This window comes from Rutidosis leptorrhynchoides, chromosome 8, assembly GCF_046630445.1.
Source record: "Rutidosis leptorrhynchoides isolate AG116_Rl617_1_P2 chromosome 8, CSIRO_AGI_Rlap_v1, whole genome shotgun sequence".
NCBI classification, from domain to species: Eukaryota; Viridiplantae; Streptophyta; class Magnoliopsida; order Asterales; family Asteraceae; genus Rutidosis; species Rutidosis leptorrhynchoides.
In genome coordinates, this window is record NC_092340.1 from 282,106,935 (window position 1) to 282,119,109 (window position 12,175).

Sequence of the window (12,175 nt, forward strand, 5' to 3'; positions counted from 1 at the left end):
GCAATTTACTTTATCTCAATTTAAATTCTGTCATTTATATTATCGTCATTTATCTTTACACTTTATTTAAAATTGACAAACCGGTCATTAAACGGTAAAAACCCCCTTTTATAATAATATTACTATATTTAATTATATATATTTTATACAAATATAGTTTTTAAAATATAGCGTTAAACTTAGCCAGCTCCCTGTGGAACGAACCGGACTTACTAAAAACTACACTACTCTACGATTAGGTACACTGCCTATAAGTGTTGTAGCAAGGTTTACGTATATCCATTCTATAAATAAATAAAACTTGTGTAATTTGTATCGTATTTTGTAGTATTTCGCAGTAAACAATAATAGTATTTCGTATACACCGCTGCACACATCACCTGTGTTTCATGAAAAAACAAAACATTTTGATATTGATTTACATTATTTAATGGAAAAAATCTCAACTTGAATTGTTAAAGTTTTAAAAGTTTAATCATTTAACAATTTAAGTGATATTTTAACAAAAGGTGTTTCAATAAAACAACATCAATTGTTGACTGATAGTTTAGGACTTGTGAATTTGTTCCATATTAAACTTGAGGAGGGGTGTTAAAAGGTTATATTCATAATACAAGTTTAGTTTGGAACTTTATCTTTTATCATTCTTTACACTCATTTGTGGTAATTTTAGAATATTTCAGGTTTTGTAGCTGAGTTTATAAAGTTCAAGGATTTGGAGTGCTTTTGCTTTTATCTATTGGACTGGACTGATTCACTGGGCTTCAAGGCTTGCTGGACTGCTATTTAATTTATTCTTTAAATTATTAGCATTGGGCTTTCCTAGTTTACTTTAGTTATGATCCAGCCCACTTCTATTGATGGTATGATCCGGTTGTGTTGAGTGGTTATAAAAGGCTCCTAACTCCTTGTTAGGGTTAAGTCACTGTAGCCTCATTCGTTCATTCTCTCTCAATTGTTTTCTATTAGGGTTTTCATCTATTTTTTCTTCTTCTGCATCATCATCTTGATGTGTAGATCATTAATAGTGATTCAGATTATTGTGTAGTGAAAAAGAGTTTTAGTTTCTGTTATTGTTTCTTGAGAGAGTTCTTATTTTTTCCTTTGGTTGTAATCTGGTGAATACTCAAATTTTTGGTTGATTAAAGTAGTTTATCTTCTGTAATTGAAGATTATTGGTATTTGTCTTGCATATTTTACCAGACACATTTACACTATATATACCTGTTCTATCTAATTATAATCCATAAATATATCTATCTATTCAAAATTATTTTTACTTCTTATTTTTTATTTATAAAAAATCGTAAAAATTTACGATATGTGTATTGTATTTATAAATCATTACAACAATGTTTAAGTTAAGATCGAAATCATGGGTCGCTATGCGCTGCAACGCGCACTCGACCTTTTGACATGAGAAAAACTAATGGATGCTACTACTATTTTTAGTTAGTTGCTTATTAGTTATTACCGTGCTTCAACATAAAATTATTGAAGAGCTACATTTTAATATTCTCTTGACTTATCAAACTTGTACGATTTTCTAATGCCACATTGTTGTAGCATTGCTAACATCTCAAACATATCAATTACAACGTATATATCACTTCATTTTATCTGCTAAAAATAATGTTACTAACTAAAAAACTGCAGCGAAGTGTAGTTACACTTCTAGCATGTTTTAACTGTTTATATTATAATTTTTAAGTAAGTATCTATTAATCGAGTCAACAGCAAGCGTCAATTTATTGGCGACTTGACTGTAGCTTAAAGCCTAAATTGAACTTCACACATGTTTAAAACTCATAGAAATTTGATTCTACCATTTTTCATGGCGTCTCAATTTTTTTAACCTACTTATTGGTAGGAGGTCTATTCGGAAGCAATCTCTCTATCCATTAAACATTGACAGTGAGGACTTTCTCTACTCTTGTGGTGTTTCACTCTGAATAGAGAAATGACTTCTCTTTATTCTAGAATAAGAGAAAGATCGTCTATATTTTATCAGAGGTATCTTCGAGCATAGGCAAGATAGGCAACCGCATATGACCCAAAAATTTAGAAGGGATCAAAATTTTGAATATGTAAATATTTTTCTTAATATATTTAATTAAATCAAATAAAAAATTGTTAATTAAAGTTAAAATACATTGTTTTTAATAGTTATATACAATGTAAGTAAATAAATAAATTGGAGTATTATTATTTTATGCGTAGTACAAATTTTAAAGTATATATGAGCTCATTTTTATTTTCGTTTATCACCTTTAAATATTAGAGACGCCCTTGTATTTTATCTTCTCCCTACCCCACTTATGTGGGATTGAGGTTTTTTTTTTTTTTTTCTTTTTTTTTTTTTCTTTTTTTCTTCCTGTATCTATATTTTAATCAATGAATTTAGTCCCAAAACAAAAAGGCTACAAAGCTTACTATAAGAAGCCAAAAAGTAAACTCACGAAAGACGCTGTATAAAGGAGTAGTTTTAAAAGCCGAAATGAAAGCCTCACACACAAAATCAAGTAAGACCTAAATCTTAACCAAAATATAATAAGCCTATGTAGACAAAAAATAGAAGCCCAGCATATTAAGCTCTAAATCTTTAGTCCGTAAATACCTTTACCTTTGTAAGAAAGAGAAGCCTGGATACTGCCCAATGGACTAGAACTAAAAAAGCCTAAACACAAAGCCCAAAATCAAAAGGCTACATCAATTAAGCCTTGAAATTAAGTCCAAAACATAGGAGCCTCTGATGTGTGTGTTTGAGGTCGTGAAATGGAATACACATTGCATATATGCATTTAATTGCCTCATACGTAGGAACACGTAGCATATATGCATATACCTATGTGTTAATTTGTGTATAATATATAGAAGAAATTATGTAAATGGCTCCTCAGACTTTGACCCCAATTTTAGAAATGGGCATCACGCACCGTGACCGGTGCTTGATACGTGATACATGTTCGCGAGATAAATTGGTCCGCTCAGTCAAGTATTGTAGTAACACGCATCCGCACCAACTACCAAGTATGGGTGTGTGGTGCATGATCAAGGAACATTTTGCAAATACGATTTTTTAAGAGTATATTGTTAATTAAACACTTTAGAAATAGAGATATCTTGACCAGTTCCCAAAGTAAATCCTACAAAGTACAAACCAAACAATGAAAATTACAAAGTCTAAAGCACAATTAATAAAAGTAAAGCTCACAACACAAAAACCAACAACTAATAAGCCTATATAGAACACACAAGTCAATAAGACTATTTCTAATCGTGGCGGTGACGTCAAGGGTAAGTGATGTATTTGTAACATCCTAGTGTCGAGCCTAGGTGAAATTTACCTTTTTGCCCTTGGGAATTATTATGTGCATTTTATATGTTTTTATTTTAATTATAGGAATATAATTATTTTATTGTTTGGTTAAGACCAGTTCGTGGCAAGAGTCACAGAACATGTTTGTTTGTTAAATTTGAACTTCGTGATGACCGTTTTTCGAGGTACGTAAGATTTCAGCTAACAGTTAAATACCCGTGTATTATTGGGTGTGGGTTTAGTACCCATTTAATAGACAATAACCGCCCCCTTAATTTATTTGTTACTGTACTCAGTTCTCTTTCTCCCTTCTTGGTCTAATCGACATATACACACATATACAAGAACCCTAATTCCTAAATTGATAAAGATAATGAAGTAAACACCATTGCAAGCTTGAAATGGTGGTTTTCTCCTCTCCCTCTCTCTCATTGGGTATATCACGAACCACCACCACAACCATTTTTGGGTAAAAGGTTTACCCCGATGAATATTATTAAAAATAATAAAAGAATAAGTACAACAAAGCACAAGTGTTACAAGCGAATCTTGCAACCTACTAAACGACCAAAACAAAACACAACTAGCCAAACAACATACACTTGACTAGCAAAACCTAAACCATTACATAAGCCACGTCAACTTCATAGCAGCAACTTGAGGCGATTCTTTAAACCGAAGCGAAAACAACTTTATCCAAACAGTGGATAAAATCACGTCCGCCAAACATTGGTCCGATCTCATCTTCCCTTTGAAGCAACGGTTGTTCCTTTCTTGCCATACAAAATAGATTGAGGCTGCAAATACTAGCTTCACCACTACTAAATCTACTCGATTCCTTGCAGCAATTGGACGTAAGAAGTTCATGATATTCAAATATTGCGTGCTGTTGACAACCATTTGTATTCTTGTTTTCACCTTCATCCAAACAGCAGCAGAATACTCACACTCAAAAAATAAATGTTCATGAGTTTCTACACACCTTTTACAAAATACACAAACCAAATTCGAACCATTTTGCACCTCCCAATCACGTAAACGGTCTTGTGTTTTTAGTTTTTTCTTGATAACCATCCATAAAAGGAAAGCGTGGCAAGGAATGCATTGAGAATACCAAACTATCGGGAACCAATCCACGACAGGAGCCTGCGGACGAATTGCATTCCACGCATGAAATACAGAAAACTCAACCACTTTATCATTATATTTCCAAACTGTATAATCCTTCTCATTGGTTAACATGGGACAATTTATAGTAGATAGGGTCGGATACTTATGCAGCAAGTCAGGGGGCCATCGAAGAACATTATGATCAACTAGTTCGCCCACCATAGTTTTATCCGAAAAACCCGCCATAAAAATATCCCTTCTTGAAATAACAGAAGATAAAGCACCTAAGCCAGACCAATCATCGAACCAACCATGAGTAGAAAACCCATTACCGAGCTTAGGCATAAAGAAACCACGAACAGTGGGGCGAATCTGTAACATTGTTCTCCAACTGAAACTATCATTCGCTTTTGTTGGAATATCCCAAAAACTCCTACCGTTTAATTTATACGTGTGAATCCACCGAACCCATAACGATTGTTTGTTAACCAAAATTCTCCAGATATGGGTAGTAATAAGCTAAATGTTCCAATGCTTAAGTCTTTTTATGCTCAAACCTCCTTCATCTTTTGGAATACAAACATCATCCCATTTCACTTTTGCTTTGCCCCTTTTTAAATCTCCTTGGCACTAAAGAAACCCCCGAAGGAGTTTCTCGATCTCCTTTATAATAGCATCTAGAAGGATAAAAACCGAGGCCCAATATATTTGCATGGAGGTTAAGACAGAAATGATGAGCTGCACTCTCCCCGCAAACGACAAAAATTTATTTCTCCAATCATTAATCTTGTTCTTTACTCTTTCAACCAAACTAATGCAGTCCCTATACCGAAGCCTGGATGACACCAATGGGACACCCAAATAACGAATAGGAAGAGTACCTTCTTCGAAGGGAAGGATCGAAAGAATCTGATTCTTGACTGTTGAAGAAACCCCCGAAAAGAACGCCATACTTTTAGGCAGACTTGCCGATAAACCTGAACATCATTTAAACTCATCAAGAGCATTCTTGGTAACTCGCACAGAAGTAGTATCCGCATGAGAAAATATGAACAAATCATCCGCAAAACATAAGTTAACTATTTTAAGTTTATCACAATTTGGGTGGAACTGAAAATTCGACTGGCGGATGTTTCTATACAACATCAGAGTTAGCACTTCCATAACCAATGTGAATAAATAAGGTGATAACGGATCACCTTGTCTTAGCCCTCGTTTACCTTTAAAAAACCCATGTAATTCACCATTTACGTTTATCGAATATGAAGTAGTAGAAACACATCTCATAATCCAATCCACCATCTTTTTTGGAAAGCCGAAACATATAAGTGTGACCTCCAAAAAATTCCAGTCAACCGTGTCATACGCTTTTTGTATATCCACCTTAAACGCACACCTCGGAGTACCCCTATCCAGGTGATAGTTTTTCATGAGTTCTTGCATGAGTAAAACATTATCTGATATACTACGACCCGGAGCAAAAGCTGATTGATTAATACCAACCACCTCATCCAAGCTCATCTTAATTCGATCTGCAATAATCTTACTAATACATTTATATATAACATTACACCATGAGATCAGTCTGAAATCTGTCACCTTACTAGGAGATTGAACCTTCGGGAGGAGAGCAATAATAGTGTTATTAATTTCAGATAACAATTGACCATTCCGAAAAAATTCCTTGACCGCAAAAATAATATCATCACCCACAATCTCCCATGCACTTTTAAAGAACGCTGATGTATAACCATCCGGTTCGGGGGATTTGTTTTCACCAATATCAAACATCGCCTTTTTAATCTCGTCATCCGTAACCCCCCTTATCATGTTCATAGACTTTTCTTGCGAGATTTTCTTCACAAATAGCGAGCCTGGATTAGAAATTTCATCACAGGAAGTAGCTTTTCCAAGGAAGTCTTCATAATGTTTAACCAATAATTTGAGAACCTCAACCCTCTCAACAAGCTGATCATCAGAGTCAAATAGCGCATGAATTTGACACCTATTAATTCTACCCTTTACAACTCTATGGAAGTAACTCGAATTACTATCCCCCACCCGCAACCATTCTATCTTTGCTTTCTGTTTACGTCTCTTCTTCTAGAATGGCTTGATTAAAGTCTTTCAATCTCATACTCACGTTGTATCGCAATTCAAGAGAATGTGGATTTTGATCTAAATCCAACTGAGCTGTATCTAGCTGTTTGCGACATTCAATCACCCTAGTATGCAGGTTACCCTTACTCCACATCAACTTACGAATAGGGCCTTTTAACAATTTTAATTTCTTAACCACAATAAACATACGGTGCCCTTGTATCTCAACTTTCCAACCATCTCGCACAACACTCCTAAAGTCAATATGATTAGTAATATAATTACTAAATTTAAAAGGCTTAGGTTTACCGGGAGTGTCCGAAGGTATAGTCAAAACTGCAGGACAATGATCCGACAATCTGTACGGGTGAAAGACAACAGCAGCATTCGTAAAATTGGTCAGAAATTCATCATTCGCCAAAACTCGGTCTATCTTTTTAAGAATACCCGTAGAAGATTTCGGTCATTGATTCCATGTGAACTCAAAACCCGTATGATTCAAATCACTCATACATAACTTCTCAATGCATTCCTAGAAGTCTCTCATAGCAGCAGTAATTTTGGAAGAACTGGCTATTGTTTCATCAATGCTTAGCGAAACATTAAAGTCCCCCATTATCACCCATTCACGATTGTTAATAAACTAATTATGCATCAGCAATTCTCTCCAAAGAGCTCTACGACGAACATAGTAATTGTGAGCATACACAAATGAAACGAAAAAATTACAATTATTATTAACAGTTCGCACGTGGCAATGTATCACTTGTTCTGAAACAGCTATTGATGTCATGCGAGGTGTATATAAAATAGTTTATATTTTACTAGGAAAAACTATTAAATACGATACAATTTTACACAAGATATTTATTTATTTATAGAATGGATATACTTAAACCTTGCTACAACACTTATAGGCAGTGTACCTAATCATACAGTAGTGTAGTTTTTAGTAAGTCCGGTTCGTTCCACAGGGAAATCTTTAAACAAAGCTCAACGCTATATTAGTTTACTTTTATAAAAATACAAATATATATATAAGTAATATTATTATTATAAAGGGGGGTTTTTACCGTTTAATGACCGGTTTGTCGATTTTAAAACTTTAGTCGCAGTTAAAACCTAATGTAAAATATAAAATAAATACAAGACTTTAAATTAAAGCGTAAAGTAAATAACGATAATGAAATTGCAATAAAAGTGCGATAAAATAAAATTGTGATAATTAAAAAGTACGATAATTAAAAGTGCGATTAAATAACAATAAATAAAAGTGCGATAATTAGAAGTGCAATTAAATATAAAATAAAGGAAATTAAATATGAAATAAAAGAATTATGCTTATTTAAACTTCAGTAATCATGATGTTTGACGTGTTGATTTTAGTTTTATGCCCATGGGTTAATTGTCCTTTGTCCTGGATTATTTAATATGTCCGTCTGGTTTTTGTCCATAACAGTCCATCAGTCATAAATATAAAGTGCGAGTGTCCTCGTCAAATTATTATTATACCCGAAGTTAAATATTCCAACTAATTGGGGATTCGAATTGTAACAAGGTTTTAATACTTTGTTTAATGAATACACCAGGTTATCGACTGCGTGTAAACCAAGGTTTTACTACTTTGTTAACAATTACACCAATTACCCTTGAATGTAATTTCACCCCTGTTTTAATTATTCTAGTGGCTATTAATCCATTCCCGTGTCCGGTTAAATGAACGATTATTCGTACATATAAATACCCCGCCCATCGTGTCCGATCGAGTGTATATGGTAATTTATAGGGACGCCCAATTGTAAATCTTTATATTAACATTAACAAACTTTCATTTAGTTAAACAAATATAAAGCCCATTAATAGCCCATAGTCTAATTTCCACAAGTGTCGTTCTTTTGTCCAAACCCCAATTATGGTACAAAGCCCAATTACCCAATTTTAGTAATTAGCCCAACATCATGATTACTTCGTTTTAAATAAGCATAATAATAACTTAGCTACGAGACATTAATGTAAAAAGGTTGAACATAACTTACAATGATTTAAAAATAGCGTAGCGTTACACGGACAGAATTTCGACTTACACCCTTACAACATTCGCTAACATACCCTTATTATTAGAATTAAAATTAAAATTAAAATATAAATTATATATATATATATATATATATATATATATATATATATATATATATATATATATATATATATATATATATATATATATATATATATATATATATATATATATATATATATATATATATATATATATATAAATTTTACGTATGATAAGAGAAGAAAAAGATATAGATTATGATCAGAATTCGGTTGGCTTTATAGGGAATTTCGATTTTTGGGGCTCCGCGACTCGCGGCCCTTTTGGCCTTCAAACTCCGCGATTCGCGGAGATTGAAATTACAGCTCACATCTTTTGGAGTCTTTCTTGCCGACGGATTTTATATATAAATATAAAATATAAATAATTAATATAATTATTTATATATTATATTATATTCTTGTGCATAGTAGACTTGTAATTTTTAGTCCGTTGCGTCGAGCGTTGAGAGTTGACTCTGGTCCCGGTTCCGGATTTTCGAACGTCCTTGCGTACAATTTTATATTTTGTATTTTGCGTTTTGAATCTTGTACTCTTGTAATTTCGAGACGTTTCTTATCAATAATTGGAACCTCTTTGATTGTCTTTTGTACTTTTGAGCTTTTTGGTCGTTTGCGTCTTCAATTCGTCGAATCTGTCTTTTGTCTTCACCTTTTATTATTTAAACGAATATTACTTGTAAATAGAACAATTGCAACTAAAAGCTTGTCTTTCTTGAGGAATAATGCTATGAAATATATGTTCGTTTTTAGCATTATCAAATATTCCCACACTTGAGCGTTGCTTGTCCTCAAGCAATATTGTCTTGAAATACTAGAATCACTTCTTTATTCTTCACACTTTGTACATCAGTGATTTCTATACGGCGGTATAAACAATGGTAGTAACGATATGGTTTACAGTCCCACATGACTATAAAAATTTAGATCCATTAAGGAAATTGGATCTTTATGAAAACATTTGATCTTTTGAAAATTAAATCTAGTTTTTACCCTAGATAAGTTTTCCGGGATAACCCTTTACCGGTGTTTGCAAAATATTTTTGTGGGTTTGGTGGGGTTCAGAATTGAAAATTTTAGCTCAAAACTTGCTGTTTTGTGTCACCCACTTGCTAACCTTGTATTAGGAAAGCAACACGTCCAGTTTACTTGTCTCGTATATTACCTGATAGTGCTCCAAATGAACATATATTTAGTAGCAATATCGTTCCAATATGTAAAGTTTTTAAATGTAATTTCCTTATTTTTAGTTGTAATAGTTAAATAAATAAGTGCGAAGACGAAAGACGCAAATCGCTCGAAAATGAAGATTTAAAGACAAAAACAAAGATTTGAAAGACCAAAACGTCCAAAAAGCTCAAATGTACAAGATACAATTCAAAAGGTTCAATTTATTGATGAGAAACGTCTAAAAATGACAAGAGTACAAGTTACAAAACGCAAAGTACAAGATATTAAATTATACGAAAGGACGTTCGAAAATCCGGAACCGGTACCCGAGCCAACTATCAACGCTCGACGCAACGGAGCTGAAAGTACAAGTCAACTATGCACAAGAATATAATATAATATTTAAATAATTCATAATAAGAATAATAATAAATAATAAAAAGTTGTTAATTGAGCATAGTTAAGGGGTCATAAGTGAAAATTTCAAATCAACATTTGCCTATAAAATGGAATTCACGTAGTAATGAAAAAGAACACCTTCACTTCATTTTTCTTTCTTTCCCTCTGTAAGAATATATATATTTATATTTATAATATTAAGTTTAATAATAATTGGGTTATTGTAAGAAATATTTTACGGGTTTTAAAGTCGAAACTCTGCCCGTGTAACGCTACGCGATTAATCACCACTGTAAGCTATGTTCTTCCTTTTTAAATTAATGTATCGTAACTAAGTTATTATTATGCTTATTTGAGCCGAAGTAATCGTGATGTTGGGCTAAAATATTAAGAAGGGGTTATTGAACTTTGGACCATAATTAAGGTTTGGGCAAAAGACCGACACTTGTGGAAATTGAACTATTGACTATTAATAGATGGGGGGTATTGTCTAATTGAGTGACAACTCATTGGAGTCTGTCGAACATATCTTCAAATTAATTAACCTAATAATTAATAATGATTATGGTTGTCCTATTTAGTGATGTTCATATGGAATCTGTTATAATCATTTAATTAATCAATTGGGTTGGGTAATTGATTATTCATTCTGATCAAGTGGATGAATTAATATTCATAAACTAATTAAAACAGGGGTGGATTACATACAGTGATAACTGGTGTAATTGTTGACAGAAGTGATAACTGCGTCACAGTTTAAATCCTTAATCAGTTGGAATATTTGACTTCGGGTATAAGGGTAATTTGACGAGGATACTCGCACTTTATATTTATGACCGATGGACTATTATGGACAAAAACCAGATAGACGTATCAAATAAACCAGGACAAAGGACAATTAACCCATGGTAATAAATTAAAATCAACACGTCAAACATCATGATTACGGAAGTTTAAATAAGCATAATTCTTTTATTATATTTCTCATCGTATCTTTATTTACTGTCATTTTATTACTCGCAATTTTATTTACTGTCATTTTATTTATTGTCATTATTTTACGCACTTTAATTATCGTCATTTATCTTTACGCTTAAAATATAGAATCGACAAACCGGTCATTAAACGGTAAAACCCCCCTTTTATAATAATATTACTACTTATATAATTATATATATTTTGTATAAATATAGTTAAAAATATAGTAAGTATCACCAGCTCCCTGTGGAACGAACCGGACTTACTAAAAACTACACTACTCTACGATTAGGTACACTGCCTATAGTGTTGTAGCAAGGTTTAGGTATATCCCATCCGTAAATTAATAAAACTTGTGTCATATTTTGTAGTATTTTGTATTAAAAATAATACTATTTCGTACCCTCACGCTACATCATCATTACCTTTCAGCAAACTACCGTCCGGTTGTAAAGGAAAGCGTTGAACAAGCAACTGTTAAGCCAATGTCCCGTGACATGCTTTTGATTATGGTCTATAACGTGTCGGACTCAATTACTATCCTTGGTAGGAGCAATAGTAAAGCTCACCCTTATAATTTTTCGGTCTGGCACAAGGTCCTGTCTTTGACCACTATGCAACCACCGTTCTTACGGTTGACACCAGATTTAGTTCAGGTGACCTAATGAATTCCAGGTGAATTCCTAGGATTTTACGTTCAATGGTAATGAACGCATTGAAAATAGGGTTTTCAGAAAACAAATCGGTTTGTAATTTTGATCAAAATATTTTCTCGTTTAAGCTCGAGTTTAGATATCATCGAATTCCATGAGTTTGTTGATAATGCTAAAAACGAACATATATTTCATAGCATTATTCCTCAAGAAAGACAAGCTTTTAGTTGCAATTGTTCTATTTACAAGTGATATTCGTTTAAATAATAAAAGGTGAAGACAAAAGACAGATTCGACGAATTGAAGACGCAAACGACCAAAAAGCTCA

General features: G+C 32.9%; 1 protein-coding gene across 1 annotated transcript; it reads right to left on the minus strand.

The window, feature by feature from the left end:
- Positions 1-3,943: 3,943 nt before the first annotated feature.
- Positions 3,944-4,810, minus strand: LOC139864258 (uncharacterized). The gene has a single exon (XM_071852836.1). The coding sequence runs from the start codon at positions 4,808-4,810 to the stop codon at positions 3,944-3,946; it is 867 nt and encodes a 288-aa protein (XP_071708937.1).
- Positions 4,811-12,175: the final 7,365 nt, after the last annotated feature.

Excerpts from the sequence above, each read along its gene's own strand:
- LOC139864258 (XM_071852836.1), bottom strand. The coding sequence starts at position 4,810 with ATGTTACAGATTCGCCCCACTGTTCGTGGTTTCTTTATGCCTAAGCTC.